Source organism: Trematomus bernacchii, unplaced genomic scaffold, assembly GCF_902827165.1.
Source record: "Trematomus bernacchii unplaced genomic scaffold, fTreBer1.1, whole genome shotgun sequence".
Classification (NCBI taxonomy): Eukaryota; Metazoa; Chordata; class Actinopteri; order Perciformes; family Nototheniidae; genus Trematomus; species Trematomus bernacchii.
In genome coordinates, this window is record NW_022988050.1 from 2,107,766 (window position 1) to 2,127,335 (window position 19,570).

A 19,570-nucleotide genomic window follows, 5' to 3' on the forward strand; every position below is an offset into this window, starting at 1 on the left:
AATAGCGTCACTGTAATCCACAGTGTAACGTGAGTACTTTAACCTCTTTGCAAACAAGAGCATGAACAACTCCCAATACTAAGAAGCTTAAACCAAACATTACTGTATGAAACCACATCCTTGACTACTGTTTTATTTCATAAAATGTAAGGTTAAAAACGGTGGTCCCATGTACCCAAAGCACAATATTATGTAAATATGGCTTTATCTCAGAAACTGCAAAGAGTAAAATCAAAAAGTAGGTATCTATAAACTCATAGCATGAATGTCAAATATATGCACACTGTGAAAACACAACAAAATGTGAAAAGACATTTTGTTTTTTTAATAAGAGTTCCTGACTTGACTCTTGATTAATACATGTAATTGTTTATGTGATCTGAAAATATCAAACGTCATACTGTTGGATACATCCCAAAAGTATGTCCGTACAAGAGAACAACACTTAGACCAATCACAACAAATGTTGTAGCATTTTTTTATATCATACTAAATGATTTTGGCGAAATAGATAACACATCATTAATTTGACTTTCTCCCTATAGACTCAAAACAAAATTATGAATTCACTGATATGAAGTAGGAACCTTTATTTGTCTTTATTTGGTACACGGACAGTACAATCTGTGACACCGCGCTGTCAAAAGCAGGAAGTTAAGAATGTAAAGTATAATGCGGCATCTCCTCTCACTGATCTCATTTACTCATTATTTATTATAATTAACACAATCTCTAAACACAAGGATATGCAGGTGTTGGGTCTTGGCTCTGTGAGGTGAGTGCTACCTTCGTGTTTTTCTGTCACTGAGTTTTCCCCCAACGGAAAACACAACTCAATGTTAGCATTGAAGCTAAGCGGCTAACTACAGTAGCTGCTCAACGGTCAAATTGCCATAACAACTGTCGTTAACTGGCTTTTTAACGGTTACTGTTAACTGGTTGTACTTGTTAACGTACAGAAACAACGCTGTGTTTTTGTAAAAGCAAAGAAATACAGTAATTTGTTGTCAGATCAAGTCTGACATGTTACCTGCATCACAGCAGCTCCATTCGCAACATCAGACAAGGACAAATAATAAGACACGATACAAGGAAAACAAACATTTAACATAACATCACTTAACTTATTAAAGTCATAATTTAAAAAACAGCGAGTGTGTAAAGAGGTGTTTCTCATCTTCAGGGTTTAGTTTAGCTCGCACATACTTCACAGGCTTAACCAGAGCAGTCACGGTGCTACATTTACAATGAGTGTAAACAACAGCAATGACAGAATATAAATCGGCTAGCAGACAAACACATGTATTTGATACACAGGTACAACGTATTGAATTGTGGTTATTCAGATACTGTACCAAAGGGAAGACAAACATACTTAAGCATTCTCTAAATGTATCTTATGGCTGCTAGCTTACTTACAAGTTAAACTTTTAACAATAAACTACATTCAAAACCTTAATAACTTCTTGTAGTTAGGGTACCTGTGATGCTGTGGTTTATTTGCATTGGATCAGCAAAACATTAAAATATTTCCCAGGTAGTAATACATTTTGAAGGCAGCCTTGGTGCATTTTACTGCAAAAAATTGCATTACATTTACAGTTGATTTAACCTACAGCTAATGCAGTCTATTACAACAGCCCTGCAATAATACTTCCTTCTTACATGAAGCTTATGCATAGTTTTTGTTGAACTATACGGTTACGGTAGAATGAATAAAAAACAAACAATAAAAATAAAATAAAATAAAAGGGTGGTAATAGATAAAAGGTCTAGGGAAAGGCTCTATTGAACAGATGGGTTTTGAGGCCTTTTTTAAAAGCTTCCACGGTCTGTGGTGCTCTCATGTGGTCGGGGAGAGCATTCCACAGACTGGGAGCAGCCGAGCAGAAGGCCCGGTCTCCCATAGTACGGAGCTTGGTCCTGGGGGGTTTGAGGAGGTTGGAGTTGCTGGAGCGGGTGGTCCGCAAGGAAGTATGGGGGGTGAGGAGTTCCTTGATGTAGGGAGGGGCAGTTCCATGGATACACTGGTGGGTGAGGACGGAGACCTTGAATTCGATCCTCAGTTCCACGGGGAGCCAGTGTAGTGATTTAAGGATGGGGGTGATGTGATCATATTTGCGCACCCTCATCAAATCAATCTTTGAGGCCATATTGTGACGCAGATTTATTGTTTTGCCCTATACTCACAATTATCAATCGTATTAAGAGCATGTAGACTTTATCAGAAACACTTTACAGTATTTTAGACTGCCTTAGTTTTGTGTAGGACCCTAGGTGCACAAAATGCTCTGAAAAATATGATTTATGTTTTCGTCTCATGCATGGATCTGGAAACACCAATTCTCCTTTTCAGGAATTCTGCCTGTACCAAATACAGATCTGCAGCTAAAACAATAGTTGGATAACTGATTTGTGGGTAATAATCTTAATCCTATAATCCAAAAACAATCCTGTTAGTAGTAGTTTATTATTATTATTATCGTCTAGCTCTGTTCTGTTACAGTATGTGATGTCATTTCTCTTCATTCTGCAGGCACACGGCATGCTAACCAAACAGTCTTTGGAGCAAAGGAAATCCAGACACAAGTTCCACTAATGTTGATGATTAGGTAAAGCGTGATTGTGATGATGCAACGCTGACATAGAGGGCTTTATCTGTGTATCACGGTCTGTCAGCTGTCTCTTTGTGTCGTTACAGTCCCAGGATGGCTTCAGGAATGCAAGAGAAACAGTTCACGGCATCTCTGCTCAATTTTTTCGTTTACAACCCAACATTTGGACCACGGGAAGGAGAGGTGAGGTGGATTCACCGATATAGAAATGCTAAGCACATGTTTTACACCTGTATCTGTTTACTCAGGTTATACTCGGGTAATTCAACGGCTAATTTAAGGTTGGCTTTTTGTCTTTTTAAGGAAGAGAAGAAGATCTTGTTTTACCACCCGAGTGAAGTGGAGAAAAACGAAAAGATCCGTAATGTGGGTCTTTGTGAAGCCATCGTACAGTTCACAAGGTAAGGAGTTCACTACTCTACTTGAAACAAAAGGCATCATATTAAGACTTGCCATGGATTTAAAAAGTGTCTAAGATCATTGCATAGCTTAATTTGGCGAGCTCTGTTAAAGAAAACTAAATAAGCGAGTCATTCTGTGAACCTGAACTGTAACAAAATAGGGAAATGTCGCAATAAGTGGTCAGATACACACTTATACATATCTACTTTGTCTGTAAAAACACAAAATAGGAGGGTCGATCATGTTTGGATGTGTTTTCTTTGTCTTCACGGTCATTTCTTCTATCTTCCAGGACATTCTGTCCAACAAAACCAGCTAAATCCCTGCACACACAGAAGAACCGGCAGTTTTTCTTTGAGCCCGAGGACAATTTCTGGATGGTCATGGTATCTTAAAGGCTCCAATGTTACATTACTTGCACAGTATTCACTCTGTTTGTCTAGAACTTGTTGGATTGTATGTATTTAATCCGTTTTTATCCACTGTTAATTCCTCAGGTGGTTCGAAACCCAATGATCGAGAAACCAAACAAAGATGGCAAACCTCCCACGCAAGAATATCAGGAAGAGGAAATACTTGTGAGAGATACTCATCAACGTCTGTATTTAAGTCATTGAATATGGTCACATACATTTGTTTCTCATCATGCTCTTTTGACTTTGCAGGACACCGTTTATGGTGCGGTAGTTAAAGAATGCTACAGTATGTACAAGGTGAGTTCCATGATGTTTTAAAGGGGCCCTATTTTGCTTTTTTGGATGTGCCTGTATTGGCTAGCGCTCCAACCAGTACCGAAGTGGGCCGGTCAATTCACTAGAACCCCCCCCCCCCCGCCCCCCTGTTGACAATTTACTAGCGATACTGAAGTGGGCCGGTCGCGATTCCCGGGCTGATTTTTAGTCCCAGTCCGCCCCTGGCTGCAACACAGTCTGCGTGATAGGTTAAGGGGCGGGACACCTCTAATCACAACAGAGCCGGCCAGCTAACCAATCAGAGCAGACTGGGCTCTGGGAGGGTGAAAAGAGGTGCTGCAGCACAGGCAGTATGAGAAAAATAAAGAGCTTTTTGAACTTTAAAGCGTGGAGACATGTCACAGGAGAGACACTAAATACTAATATGAACCTGAAAATTAGGATAATATTTCCCCTTTAAATATGTTGCTCTTTTTGTATATTCCCACTTTTTTATATATATATATATATATATATATATATATATATATATATATATAATCACACCCCTACAGTACTTAATTTTCAGGCATTTTTAATTAAGAATATCATCTTAACAGTGATTATTTTTCTTGCAGCTCTTCAATGGTACGTTTGGCAGAGCAGTCGAGGCCGGAGGAGCGGAGCTGCTCATCCAGAAGCTTGAAAAGTTCTTCTACCGGGTAACAAGTCATTACGTTTGTTTACTTTGCATGCAGTAACAGGGTGTCCGTGATAAGTTGATCAATCAATTTAGCGGAAATGAAGGCTATTAAAAAGTATTGAAGGGCATTTCCCAAGGTATTACATTTTGTAGCTTGTTTTCAATAAGTATATAAATTGTCCAAAGAGGTTGTATTCTACAGTCTGCCTGAATGTAATCATTGCGTAGGTGTGTAGTGTGATTCTGTGTCGTTTATTTATGGCATCCCGTTGGATTTGACGTCATCTGAACAGGACATCGCACGCTCACTGCTTGATAGCGCGCGAAGGTCCGTTTACGCCGGTTGTTAAACAACATCGTTATGGGGAAATGCAAGTTTGCGTCCAAATGGTTGGAAGATAAGGAGGAAGGACAATCAATACTGTATATAGTAAATGTGAGGTAAAGTGTGTCGCCAATGTAACCGGTTAAAACTCAAAGTGGCGATGAGGTCTTAAAATGTATGGAAAGGGTCTTAAAAGGTTTTACATTTGACTTCAGGGTTCCTGCATATACCCTGAGTAAGTTGACCTTTCTTTGACAGCTTGATTCATTGAAATAGATGCGCAGATAGTTATGTATAAAAAGTCAGTCAAGCCTGATCGTAAATGTTTTCTGAAGGGCTGGTCACCTCTGAAGATATTGACATTGTTTCTTTTGAAAATACTCACTTGGGTAAAGCTGCTGAGAAGATGTTTGCAGTCATGCCTCATTTCCTGAGATATGTCTGTCTGCCTGGTCTCATTTCACCTTGGTGCAGCGTTGCATTACACTTATGCAAGAGTATAAAACATTTATTTATAATTAGGGAATACCCTTCTTAAGTTTAACACAGGCTTCCCTCCCCTCCATGTAACCCAAAGACAGAGAAAGAGAGAGGCCGTGGTGTGCGTATCAGAGGTTGAATGTCAGGATGATGCAAAGCGCGTCAGTCAGAGAGTTTCTTATATCTCTGCCTTTATTACACTGTAAGCAAGCACTTATTAGGCGGGTAAACTAACCCCTTTCTCCTGTGTCTCTTGGCTGTCCCCCAATATTTGGTGTTTTCCAGTATCTGCAGACGCTCCACTTGCAGTCCTGCGATTTGCTGGATGTTTTCGGAGGCATCAGCTTCTTCCCGCTGGACAAGATGACCTACCTGAAGATCCAGTCCTTCGTCAACCGAGTGGAGGAGAGCCTCAGTCTGATCAAATACACGGCCTTCCTGTATAACGACCAGCTTATCTGGTACACACTTTGTTCCACCTGTGGGTTCATTCAAGCCACAACCTTACACGTATCCAAAGCAACATCTACAAGCACATTGTGGCATGCTGGGTAAACAGAGGTGGCTCTAAACACAGCCTGTAATCCTCTTTGTGCTCCCTGGTGTGTCACTAGCCTTTTGAATAACACTGACAGCCACCTGGCTCTGTGTGTGAGCGCAGGGGGATTACATGATTTCTAATGAAATGACTTTAGAACAGAGGGATCTTTGTCAGAGAATCGAGAAAAGCTATTTAATTTTGCCTAACTTAAGCTGTATGGGTTTCATTAAAACCTGTTTTCAACCCTTTCTAAACAGTTATTAGAGCCAGGGTTTTTTGCATGATTTAGCCAAGGATGCGTAATACTGTGTGTTGTGACGATTTCATTTTCTCCTTGTTGGGTCTGCAGGAGCGGACTGGAACAAGATGACATGAGGATCCTGTACAAGTACCTGACCACCTCGCTGTTCCCCAGACACTCTGAACCAGAGGTGAGGGGGGGGGTGGGCAGTAGTAAGAGTTATTATACTCTGTCTGGTGGCCTCAAAGTATTTGACCATTTGTTTACAACTGATAGTCACAAACCAAGCACAATACACCCGCTAGCATTGTGCTGAAGGAAACAAAAATGCAGACATATGAGGGGATCATAAAAGTGAATTCTTTCTATGAAACTCCATGAACTGTGTCGCTAAACAGAAACGTGTTTTAATTGGAGCAGAGCAGTGTTGCACAACTCATCGGACAAATGATTGTTGTGCTCGGTTTTATTGTGCGACTTCAATGGTCTTGAGAAAAAGACCGGAGTCGTTTCTGAGAGTGTTTTTTCTTTTCGCCAGTGAGTTCCCTATATAGTCTTTACCATAGGACTCCTGAGATAGTCAGTAGTTTGTAGCGAATGATTTGGTACACAGCCAAAATGAATATCTATAGAAAGTACAGAGAACAATAGTGTGCGCTCCAAATACTGTGCTTCTCCCTGATGATGGACGGTATCAAAATGTAATGTGATCTACACACAGTTCTTAATATTAATGATCCAGACATGACTACTGGCCTGAACATGAGCTGTGAATGTTCCCTTTAAAGCGATACCACTCATTTTCACTTCCACTAATCATCCTCTGTCATCTTGTCCTCCCTTCAGCTGGCTGGCAGGGACTCTCCCCTGAGGCCCGAGGTGGCAGGGAACCTGTTGCATTATGGGAGGTGAGTCCCAGGTCTCATGTATCTGTGTACACACTTCAGTGGAATAATGTTATTATGCACAAAAGCAGACTCTTGTGTGCCAGCAACATGTGGTTTCAACCCATTGACATTAATGAGCACTGCCTGCAGTCAACCACGATATGTAAGGAGGTTCCTCCCTTGGCTAACACTTATTGTTGTTAAGCAAGCGAACCCAGGAGTCTTGGTATTTATTCATCTGCAGGGGTTAAAATCCACTTTATATTCAGTTTCAGTGTACATATGTTACATCAGAAAGTTTGCTCGGATGTTTGCTGTCTGACAACTTTTATCTGCAGGATATTTGAAGTTTCTGAGAGTGAAGTAGAGCTGCTGCAGAAGTCCAAGACTGACTCCTGGTGACATATCACGGGATTAAATACAGTTTTAAAGCTCTAACTGGATTACATTGATATTTGAAGGCCAGAAAAAGAGTCACATGTAGGGTAAAGTATAATATTTAAGATTAAAAGATCCATGCAGGGAAAGCTACACCAGAGAGGCACATGTTACAATGGTTCCAGTTCATGTTTAGTGGCATCCTTGGCATCCTTGGAATCCAGTGTAAAACAACAAACCCCTTGTTCAGTTTGTCGCTTATCTTTAGGATCAGTCATGGAGGAATTTAGGGTCAAAGGGTTCTGGTCCGTTTTTAGAAAAAAAGAAATGTAGCTTGATCAGCTCTGTTTCAGTCCGGATCCCTTTTGCTGTGTAATATGAATATTCATGGTTCCCAGGTCATTATTCGTACCCATTTACCCCGCGGGGTCTTAAAAAGTATTAAAAGTTGATAAATCAATTTAGCGAAAATGAAGGCTATTAAAAAGTATTAAACGGCATTTTCCAAGGTATTACATTTTGTAGCTTGTTTTCAATAAGTATATAAATTGTCCAAAGAGGTTGTATTCTACAGTTTGCCTGAATGTAATCATTGCGTAGGTGTGTAGTGTGATTCTGTGTAGTTTATTTATGGCATCCCGTTGGATTTGACGTCATCTGAACAGGACATCGCACGCTCACTGCTTGATAGCGCGCGAAGGTCCGTTTACGCCGGTTGTTAAACAACATCGTTATGGGGAAATGCAAGTTTGCGTCCAAATGGTTGGAAGATAAGGAGGAAGGACAATCAATACTGTATATAGTCAATGTGAGGTAAAGTGTGTCGCCAATGTAACCGGTTAAAACTCCAAGTGGCGATGAGGTCTTAAAATGTATGGAAAGGGTCTTAAAATGTATGGAAAGGGTCTTAAAAAAGGTCTTAAAAGGTCTTACATTTGACTTCAGGATTCCTGCATATAACCTGCACTAGTGCCACCATGAGGCAAAATCATCCAACGTGAGCAACACTTATATGCAAGTCATAAAAACATTAAAAATCATTCCAATCCATCCATTATTTGTTGGAATGGTGGACGTAGAGTCTTTAGTTACCACCCCATGCAATTCAAGGTTCAAGGTTCAAGGTTCTTTATTGTCAATCTGACATAGCTACAGAGTGACAATATAGCAGAGAGGAACTTCTCCAATTGCGAAACTTCGTGGACAATATTAACCCTCCGACAGACAATGGAGATTCACCATGGCTACCTGTTGCTGTTCTACCTGAGAGACGCAAGAAGAAGACAAAGCGAGGATGCCGGGCCGGGTTGCTGGTCAGACTAAGAAAACGTGAGAATCGGCCCCCTCTTCCGAGTATTCTTCTGGCTAATGTTCAATCCATTGAAAATAAGCTAGATGAACTCAGAAGCCGGATTGCTTTTCAACGGGACATTAAGAACTGTAACGTGTTAATTCTCACTGAGACTTGGCTCAACCCCGCTATCCCGGACTCCGCTATTGTCCCTGACGGATTCTCTATTTTTCGTCAGGACCGGACTGCAAACTCGGGGAAAAGTAAGGGAGGCGGTGTGTGTGTAATGACTAACAACAACTGGTGCTCAGATGTGAAGATTATTTCATCGGACTGTTCCGCACAGCTAGAGCACCTCATGATCTCATGTCGGGCCTTCCATCTGCCGAGGGAATTCACATCTGTTGTGATAACAGCAGTGTATATCCCGCCGCAGCCACTCGCCGACAACAACACGGCACTCGATCAGCTGTTTGGGTTTATTGATAAAACCGAGACTTCACGGCCAGATGCGGCGTTCGTTGTGGCCGGAGATTTCAACACCGCCAACATGAAGAAGGTTTTGCCAAAATATTACCAACACATCAACTTCCCGACGCGAGGGGGAAACATACTGGACCATGTTATTCCCCTTTCCGGAATGGATATAAGGCCTCTCCCTCGCCCCTCCCTTCGGCAAATCAGACCATATCTCACTACTGTTGTTGCCTGCTTACAAGCAGAAACTTAAAAGGGACAGACCGATAACAAGGACAGTACAACGATGGAGCGAGGAGTCAGATTCAGCACTGCAGGATTGCTTTGCATCTACGGATTGGAGTGTGTTTGAGGACAATAACATCAACACACACACGGACACTGTCATCTGCTACATTGGGAAATGCATCGATGACGTGGTACCGAAGGTTTCTGTACGGACATTCCCAAATCAAAAGCCCTGGGTAAACGGTGAGGTGCGCGGCAAACTGAAAGCGCGCACTCTCGCGCACACAGCGGGAGATTTGGAGGAGTACAGGAAGTCTAGGTATGATCTCCGGAGAGCAATAAAAAATGCAAAGAGACGGTACAAAGAGAAGGTGGAATCTGACTTCAAAGGCTGTAACACTAGGAATATGTGGGCGGGACTAAGGACAATGACTGACTACAAAGGAGCAGCGGGGGGGTGCTGCGGGAGTGTTCTGCGTGCGCATCTCTCCCAGATGAGCTAAATAGTTTTTTTGCACGCTTTGAGAGCAGCCAGGCTGTGGAGGTACAGAGGGACCAGGAGCTACACTGCCCTTTTGTTTTAAATAGGGCAGATGTGTGTAAATCCTTTAAAAGGGTTAACCCACACAAGGCTCCTGGACCTGATGGCATCCCTGGCCGTGTTCTCAGGGTGTGTGCAGTTCAGCTGGCAGAGGTGTTCACAGACATCTTCAACAGGTCCCTGCTGCAGTCTGTAGTCCCCACATGTCTTAAACACTCCACCATCATTCCTGTCCCCAAAAAGACAATCATCACCTGCCCCAACGACTACCGCCCAGTAGCACTCACCTCCATCATAATGAAGTGCTTTGAGCGGTTAGTCAAATTATTCATCACCTCCTCCCTCCCTGAATCTCTGGACCCCCTGCAGTTTGCCTACAGAGCAAACAGGTCCACAGACGACGCCATAGCCCTCACCCTCCACACTGCCCTCTCACACCTGGACCCGAAGAACAGGAACACATATGTGAGAATGCTGTTCATTGACTACAGTTCAGCATTCAACACCATTGTGCCCTCCAAGCTGGCCATCAAGCTCAGAGACCTCGGGCTCAACAGCGCCCTCTGCGACTGGATCCTGAACTTCCTGACGGGCAGACCCCAGGCAGTGCGGGTGGGAAACATCACATCCTCCACCCTGATTCTTAACACCGGTGCCCTCAAGGCTGCGTGCTCAGCCCTCTCCTCTACTCCCTGTTCACCCACGACTGCGTGGCCACACACAGCTCCAACACCATCGTGAAGTTTGCTGATGACACGACCGTCATCGGCCAGATCATAGACGATGACGAGACGGCATACAGAGAGGAGGTCGAAAACCTGACATCTTGGTGCCAGGAGAACAACCTCCATCTCAACATCAGCAAAACAAAGGAGCTGATTGTGGATTACAGGAAGCAGCAGGGAGAGGGACACGCCCCCATCGCCATCAATGGGACTACGGTGGAGAGAGTCAAAAGCTTCAGGTTCCTTGGGGTCCACATCACTGAGGACCTGACATGGTCTCTTCACACCACCACCATCACCAAGAAAGCTCGACAGCGGCTCTTCTTCCTCCGCAGGCTGAGGAGGTTCAAAATGGATTCCAGGATACTCTGCAACTTCTACAGGTGCACGATAGAGAGTATCCTCACTGGCAGCATGACGGCCTGGTACGGCAGCTGCACCGACCTCGATCGTAAGGCTTTACAGAGGGTGGTGAAAACTGCACAGCACATCACCAGGACGGAGCTGCCATCCATGGAGGACCTTTACTCCCAGCGGCTCAGGAAGAAATCACTACGGATTATCAAAGACCCCCATCACCCCAGCCACAAACTGTTCTTTCTGTTGCCGTCTGGCAGACGTTTACCGCAGCATCCGGGCAAGGACAAGAAGATTCGGAGACAGTTTCTTCCCGCGGGCAGTGAGACTGTTAAACAATTGAACTGTTGAAACAACATCAAACATTCAACTGCTACTCAGTAGTATGTATCTAATACCTAATATATATATATCATTCCAATAACTTGTATATAGACTCATACTGCACTATTCCACATCATAACTTTATTTCATTTTTATAACTATTATTATGTTTGTATTGCTCTTGCTCTTATTGTTATTATGTTATGTTATTATGTTGCATTGTTGGAGAAGCCTGTGACATAAGATTTTCAACTGCATAATTACTCTGTAGCTATGTCAGATTGACAATAAAGAACCTTGAACCTTGAACCTTGAGTAATTATGCAGTTGAAAATCTTATGTCACAGGCTTCTCCAACAATGCAACATAATAACATAACATAATAACAATAAGAGCAAGAGCAATACAAAAATAGTAATAGTTATAAAAATGAAATAAAGTTATGATGTGGAATAGTGCAGTATGAGTCTATATACAAGTTATTGGAATGATATATATATATTAGGTATTAGATACATACTACTGAGTAGCAGTTGAATGTTTGATGTTGTTTCAACAGTTCAATTGTTTAACAGTCTCACTGCCCGCGGGAAGAAACTGTCTCCGAATCTTCTTGTCCTTGCCCGGATGCTGCGGTAACGTCTGCCAGACGGCAACAGAAAGAACAGTTTGTGGCTGGGGTGATGGGGGTCTTTGATAATCCGTAGTGATTTCTTCCTGAGCCGCTGGGAGTAAAGGTCCTCCATGGATGGCAGCTCCGTCCTGGTGATGTGCTGTGCAGTTTTCACCACCCTCTGTAAAGCCTTACGATCGAGGTCGGTGCGGCTGCCGTACCAGGCCGTCATGCTGCCAGTGAGGATACTCTCTATCGTGCACCTGTAGAAGTTGCAGAGTATCCTGGAATCCATTTTGAACCTCCTCAGCCTGCGGAGGAAGAAGAGCCGCTGTCGAGCTTTCTTGGTGATGGTGGTGGTGTGAAGAGACCATGTCAGGTCCTCAGTGATGTGGACCCCAAGGAACCTGAAGCTTTTGACTCTCTCCACCGTAGTCCCATTGATGGCGATGGGGGCGTGTCCCTCTCCCTGCTGCTTCCTGTAGTCCACAATCAGCTCCTTTGTTTTGCTGATGTTGAGATGGAGGTTGTTCTCCTGGCACCAAGATGTCAGGTTTTCGACCTCCTCTCTGTATGCCGTCTCGTCATCGTCTGTGATCTGGCCGATGACGGTCGTGTCATCAGCAAACTTCACGATGGTGTTGGAGCTGTGTGTGGCCACGCAGTCGTGGGTGAACAGGGAGTAGAGGAGAGGGCTGAGCACGCAGCCTTGAGGGGCACCGGTGTTAAGAATCAGGGTGGAGGATGTGATGTTTCCCACCCGCACTGCCTGGGGTCTGCCCGTCAGGAAGTTCAGGATCCAGTCGCAATTATTCAGGAATTAGGCCAACTGTTTCTACAGGATATCTTTATAACATTTTGGATTCATCTGAAATGTACTGAGTAAAATCTCTGTTACCAAAAGGAGGAACTTTGTTTTAATCGGCTGATGGCTTGTTCTCCAACACCAACTGCACATGAAACTTAAAGGTCCCATGTCATGCTTTTCCGGTTATTACCCGTCCCCTTGTGTGTTATGAAGGTTTTTCTGCATGTAAACGGTCTGCAGAGTCACAAACCCTCAAAGTACACCCTGTAGCGAGTAGAACTCTAACACAGAAAAGACCTGTCTATGCTGCCCCAGAACTCCTCGTTGGAGATTTTCTTTTTCAATTTTGTTCTTCCGGGAACCAAGTGACGTAACGACGTTAAGACTTCCTCACACACACACTCAATCTTTTCTCAGCTGCAGCTCCGCCGATTTCTCTTCCCTGAGACGGCGGGACGCGGCGAGGCTGTGAGTCGGTGTGTGTGTGTTCGGGCTGGTTTCGCTGTGTCTCGCTGTCTCGCAGACGGCCAATGGGCTCATAGGGAGGGGGGGGGGGGCAGTAGCTCCAACAAGCCGTTTAGGACAGAGAGTGAATACACATACTATACAGAGATGCTGTATGAGAAACCAATGAGATTTTTGAAAATTGCACAATATAAATAAATTCTAGTAGACCTCAACAATGGAATTATGATCAGTAGAAATGGCCATGACATGGGACCTTTAATATTTTTCATTTTTAGTCTCTGACTCACTCATTCTCACTCTCTTCGGTCCTCTCCAGGTTTCTGACGGGACCTACAAATCTCAAAGATCCTGAGGCAAAATTCAGATTCCCTAAAATATTTGTCAGCACAGAGGACGGCTATGAGGAGCTGCACCTGATCGTTTATAAGGTAAGGTGGAGCAAAATATGATCTGCTGTTTTGTCACAGGCTTAATCATTCATACATTATTGAAATGTATTAAAACGGTGATTCATTTTTTAGAATGATTTTCATAATCTGTCAATTTAATTCCACTGCTCTGTCAAATGATACAGGTTTTTTTGGATTAGACAGCTGAGTTTTAAAATGATGAAGTGTGTCTCATCATCACATTAATGTTATTTCTAACCTGTGTGACCTTGACTCTGCATTTAACCTGATCTGATCTTTTGCAGGCGATGAGCGCGGCAGCTTGCTTTATGATCAGTGGTGAGTGTGCACCTATAGAGTGCCACAGTGACGCGTCCTAAAACCCGGAAGTGAACTCCTTCCGGTTCTTCTCGACAAAAACGCAATGCAATTTCTCCATAGGATTTTGGAAAATAGCTGGAAATAAGGTCTGTGGTCGACACACATTTAAGAGACAGATCACGTTTTGTTCAGCCGGATAATCTCCACATGTCTACCCTACTTTTATCATTTTCTAATCATAAATATAGTCGCCAGAAGCAAAATGCTAACGTTATGCTATAAACGAACTACAGCAGGGTCGCTGCTTCAACGTCACGCCAACTTAAGATCCATATTCAAACATACAGATTCTAAATGGTTCAAGTTGAAGCGTTTGTTTGAACAGTTTTCAGGAGGCAGGCACTTACTTTCAAGCAGAACAGGGCAAACAAACTTAGAGGAGTGTTTACGTGTTCGGCGTAATGACGTACAACGGCCTCGACAACTTCTGTAGTCCTACTCAGCCACTTGGTAACAACCATCGTTTTTCAGACACGTAAATACTTCAGAAATCACCAGTGGGGTCACTGCTGATGTATTTAATGTCGTAGAACAAAACGTGACCCGTCTCTTCAATGTGTCTCAACCACAGACCTTATTTCCAGATATTTTCCAACATCCTATGGAGAAATTGCATTGCTTTTTGGCGAAGGAACCGGAAGTGGTAACATGCTAACTTACTTCCAGGTTTTAGGACGCGTCACTGTGGCACTCTATTACACTGACTTTAAAAAATACAGATAACTTCCACTCCCCTTCTCCTGGTTATTTTCACAGAAGATCTTATATTATTTGGCTATTTTAATGCTAAAATATGACTTTTTCTTCAGCTGATTTCCCATTATGGCTCACTTGCTTCTCTCCCCTGTCTCTTCCCAGCCTCTGTGGAGCTGACGAGGGATTTCTGCGAGCAGCTGGACGCCTTGGTGGGCCCTCAGCTCACTCTGCTGGCCTCTGACATATGTGAACAGTTCACAGTAAACCGCAGGATATCAGGGTCAGTTAATCATCCACCACTTTCACAATCAACAACTCGCCACACTGTGTGAAAAGTATTTATTGTTGTGAAGACTTAACTGGTCAAATGTTTCAAAAATGTTCTTCGGTTGAAGATATGATTTTTTTTTAATAGTCAAGTTTGCCAACAGAACAGATTTTAAAGCTTGAATGCTCCGTATTCATGGAGCATTGTGATGACCTTGCAGCATAAGGGATAATGTTAAAATCTCAAATTGACCCACTTCCTCACCATTTTCAGAGCTGACTTTGTAATCATGGCTGACACTAATGATGAATCTCATTAGCAATGATTTCTCCCTTCACTAATTCAATTTAGTGTAAAAAAAAAATCACATTTGAGAAAATGGAAAAAGCAATGTTTAGGTTTCAAATAACTTGAGAATCAATCAAATTATTCTGTAAATTGACTGAAAATAAACTTTTTACTGTTTTTCTTTTAAGGTAACAATGCCAAATATTTCCTAGCCTTTCAGTTGTAAGAATTTCAGCTAGAATAACTATATATGTTGTCTTAGATGTAAGTGGACTAGTTGATTTTAGGATTTTGAGTTCCCTTGTTTTTTATAACTTTTTAGAGTACTTGAGTATAGGGCTGCACGATTTGGGGAAATAATCTAATTGCGATTTTTCTGACAGATTGCGATTGCGATTCGATTTGCGATATTTGTTTTTCAGCGACCCAACGGAAGTTTATTATAAAATGCGGTCATATCTCCGGCTAGGAAGGTCGTATCAACGTGCTCCCGTCTCTAGCACCCCCGCAGCCCGAGCTACGAGTGAAAGAACTAAACTTACATGAAACTTCCGTTGGGTTGCTTTAAAGTCAAGCTTTAGTTTAAGACTCACCCTGTAATAGATGTAGAACATGTGATGGAGCATTACTAACCTGACTCAGATGGTTTGCTTCACCAAGCCATCTAGGAAAGCTCCATTGGAAGCCATTTGGAAAAGGGCAGGCACTTTCAAAAATACTTGGCAGGTGATTGGATCAATCTGTCTATCATGGGCCACTTCTGATTGGTTAACAATGACTGGTACATGTGGAGCACAGCACTTCTGATTGGTGTGGATGACTGACACACAAGAAGAACAACAAATAAATAATTGCATCATTTTAAAATCGATTAATCGTTCAGCCCTACTTGGGTATCAGTTATTCAATTAATTTAAACAATCAAGTCCTTTTAGTGCTACATCATGAACAGGCAGTAGCAGGAGAAAAGTCAGTGATTCATTACTGTTTTTAAACATTATTATCTTTTACGATACGTTTTATTGCCTCGGTCAGGAGTGTACTGCTTCAATTGGTCGCAGCAGCCATGTTGTTAGTCTTCAGTTTTCAGTGTGCCTTTTGTATTAACTCGCTCTAATACCATTTGATATGGCCGGGGCTCTACTTAGGGGTAACTCAAGCAGCGCCGCATTAAAGTCTGCATCCTCTCACCGTCCGTTACATTCAGATCCGTCCCGTCTGTAATCCAAGACTGGACTCTCTGACCCGGGGCGATTTGATGGGCTGCTTTTTTAATCACCCTAGTGAAGAATCCACTGAATAAATAAAGCCGTCCCAAATTCCTCCGCTGGCATTCAGGTCTGTGTCCTGATTTTATAAATGATTAGAATAAGAATCAGCTGTATAGCCTGTTTCATATATACACTCTTCTAGAAATGACAGTACTGTTGTCAAGCTGTGGTCATATCTGTGTCCTCGGCTCACCTTAACGTTGGTGGACGATGGAGAAGGCTTAATTAAAATACTCAGCTTGCCTTTTGTTGGATGTTATCATCTAAAGTGATTTGGCTTACTGTATCATGTATTAATAAAGTGTGTTTGCAGGATGTTTGGCCCCAGAGATCACAGGTTGAGCAAAATATAAAGGATTATGTAAACCAAAAGGGACAAAAGCAGCTGGTTGCTTATTTTTGCTTTTGTTTTTAATCATTTTGATGTTCTTTGATTTTGTGTTCAGGCCAGAGAAAGAGCCCCAGTTTAAGTTCATCTACTTCAACCACATGAACCTGGCGGAGAAGAGCACGATCCACATGAGGAAGACGGCCAGCGTGTGCCTCACCTCGGTCCACCCCGACCTCATGAAGATCCTGGGAGACATCAACTGTGACTTTGCCAGGTACAGCAGAGAACTGTAGCTGTATTTATATTCACCCTATGGGCCTCCACTGATCTATTGTTATTAGGGATGTAACGATACCAAAAACTCACGGTACGATATTTATCACGATATGGAAAAATAAAGGGGAACATTTTTTTCTTTATTAAATAATAAATCTGATTTATACAGCATTTTAGTAGGATATTAGTATTTTAAAGTGTCAAAAACAAAGTGACAGTAACAGACTGGAACAAGAACAACCAGTGTTATTTTTACCTACTAGTACTACCAAACAAAGCAGGCATTTTCTTTGTGCCACTGCATCTCACAAATACACAAGGACATTTAATAATCAGACCCTGCAATAAAATAAATCAAGTAACTCAACTCAAACTCACTCACTCACTCGGCATCATCAGACAGGTTGTTTTTTAGGAATATGAGCATGTCCACATTTCCAGGTAGAAGCTGGGATGTTTGGGCATTTACAATATCCCCTGCTGTGGAGAAAGCTCTCTCGCTTGGTACTGATGTTGCTGGGACGGCAGTGGTCGCGTTAACCGAATATTTTTTTTAACAATGACGGAAAAATCTGAAAGCAGTCTGTCATTTTGACAGATTAGAACAAACTCGGAACAGCGCCAAAATTATTTGTGATGGTTTCCAAACCGTACTTTGCCGCACAAATGATTTAAATGTCTGGGAGTTTTTGCTTTACGCTGTGCGCGCTCCCGCGAGGTGCATGCATATCTCGGTGGGCATGCATAACACGGCATAACACATCCCTAATTGTTTATAGTGATCTGGCCACAAATCAGCTTGAAGCATCCAATGGAAACCACAGAATAGAAATACTTATTTAGTGTTAGTGAGGAGGAAAGCAAATTTTCCAAACAGTGAAACAAAATAATGAAAAACTGAGGAAAAACTTTATTTTTTTCCTGGATATCACCACAGCTGTGTCCTTTAATATACGGTACATAAGTGTGAAGCTCCTTCTAATGTTTAACTCACTCCCTTTTGAGCAGTCATGAGCCTGCAGTCATGTGAGTCCCATTTTCAGCCTGTGGCACGTTGTGTGGTATTGACCGTATTTATCCCAGTATCACTATCAGTTCCTCTTTGAGTGCAGATGTTGTGTAGATGCTGCTGGTCTTTTTAATTTGTCAGCACACAAACATACATACAGTGCAATTTGTGTAATACATATGGAACTGTAGGTCATTTTATTATGAAATTCAAGATTTTAGTATCTAAAAAAAAGAACCTGTATGTCGTTTCTGACACAAACCATAATAAATAATACATTTGATGACTTATGACACTTTAAATGTGCTTTGCTCCCCTCTCAGGGTTGATGAGGATGAGGAAATCATCGTCAAGGCGATGACAGACTACTGGGTAGTCGGCAAGAAGTCAGACCAGAGAGAGCTGTATGTGATCCTGAATCAGAAGAACGCCAACCTGATCGAAGTGAACGGTATGTCTCCACCACCTGGTGACGAGCAAACCTGCGTCATTACACAATAAACACACTTCTTTCATCTCTTCCTTAATGTCCTTTTTGTCTTTGCTCCACCACAGAGGAGGTAAAGAGGCTCTGTGCGACGCAGTTCAACAACATCTTCTTCTTGGACTGATGGAGCTGATGAGACGGACACTGTTCCCCCACACTAACACTGTCAGAGTTGCAGGGTATCATGACAGCATCAGCGTAATGCAATAATTGCATTGTAAAATAAAAACAATTAAAAGCTTTCTCACCAAGTTTTTATTTTATTTAACCTTTAAAAAAATGTAATTTTCTCTTGTAATTAAATGTAAATCCAGATTTTTACTGTACTTTAATTTTCTTTGTACATACTTAAAGGATTTTGTTAACTGTTCATTTGGATTTCTTTAGAAACAATTTGTTCACATCATGAAAATGTCTCAAATTCATTTAAAAACTGACGTGCACACTTTACGCCCAGGTTTCTTTGATCATCAGTGATTATTTTAAATACGATGTCTTCATGTCAAAAGTATTGTGGTAACTGCGCTAACTTTAAATAAATTAAGAAGTCATTTTACTCTGTGTAAGAAATGTTTTTTTTTAGGTAAGGATTAAGTAGCAACATCAGAGATTATGTTTATTTATTGGACACATTTTCAGATGACAATAAAGTTTGACATTACCTCTGTTGTAGTTGTGTGTGTGTGTGTGGCCCTTTATAAAACAGTAAGAAAGTTGGTATATTGTTTTTTTGCTTGAGTTTGCCTTTTCTAAGCAATTGTGCTTTTTCTTTTTCTTTTTTTTTTAAATAATTAATTCATCTAAAATATAGGTGAACAGCAAAAATAAATAATTTAAGGATTGGCCTCAATTAATTTGAATTCGGGGCCTTCTAACATGCTAGGGATCATAAATAATTGCTGTGTCAAGGCCCAGATACAATACTATTCTAATCCTATGGATGTTTTCATAATCTTTAATCAATTAAATAAGATAAGGAGCACATTTAAACTCTGATAACACGGGCTACTGAGTTGTGATATTTATATAATAGCGTCTCCATCCGAGAACTAATTTGTTTTTAAAAAGGTTAAATGTACACTTTCCACTCCACACCAAT

The 19,570-nt window shown here is 41.8% G+C and overlaps 1 protein-coding gene across 2 annotated transcripts; it reads left to right on the top strand.

The window, feature by feature from the left end:
• Nucleotides 1-612: 612 nt before the first annotated feature.
• ccz1 (CCZ1 homolog, vacuolar protein trafficking and biogenesis associated) lies at nt 613-19,143 on the top strand. Of its 2 annotated transcripts, XM_034119911.1 has the most exons (17): nt 613-775; nt 2,537-2,612; nt 2,702-2,798; nt 2,919-3,016; nt 3,310-3,403; nt 3,515-3,595; nt 3,683-3,730; nt 4,327-4,410; nt 5,482-5,657; nt 6,087-6,168; nt 6,825-6,886; nt 13,392-13,503; nt 13,770-13,803; nt 14,704-14,821; nt 16,815-16,973; nt 18,308-18,435; nt 18,540-19,143. In XM_034119911.1, the coding sequence occupies exons 2-17, from the start codon at nt 2,599-2,601 to the stop codon at nt 18,593-18,595; spliced, it is 1,443 nt and encodes a 480-aa protein (XP_033975802.1). In that variant the 5' UTR covers nt 613-775; nt 2,537-2,598; the 3' UTR covers nt 18,596-19,143. The 2 variants fall into 2 exon arrangements, with proteins under 2 accessions (XP_033975802.1, XP_033975801.1); XM_034119910.1 differs by lacking the exon at nt 2,537-2,612 and having other exon boundaries at nt 637-775.
• Nucleotides 19,144-19,570: the final 427 nt, after the last annotated feature.

What these genes read in the sequence shown, in the direction of transcription:
- ccz1 (XM_034119910.1), top strand. Translation starts at nt 747, where the DNA reads ATGCAGGTGTTGGGTCTTGGCTCTGTGAG. An exon ending in TTGGGTCTTGGCTCTGTGAG is followed by an intron (nt 776 to 2,701) that starts GTGAGTGCTACC and finishes GTGTCGTTACAG; the next exon opens with TCCCAGGATGGCTTCAGGAA. An exon ending in GCCATCGTACAGTTCACAAG is followed by an intron (nt 3,017 to 3,309) that starts GTAAGGAGTTCA and finishes TCTATCTTCCAG; the next exon opens with GACATTCTGTCCAACAAAAC.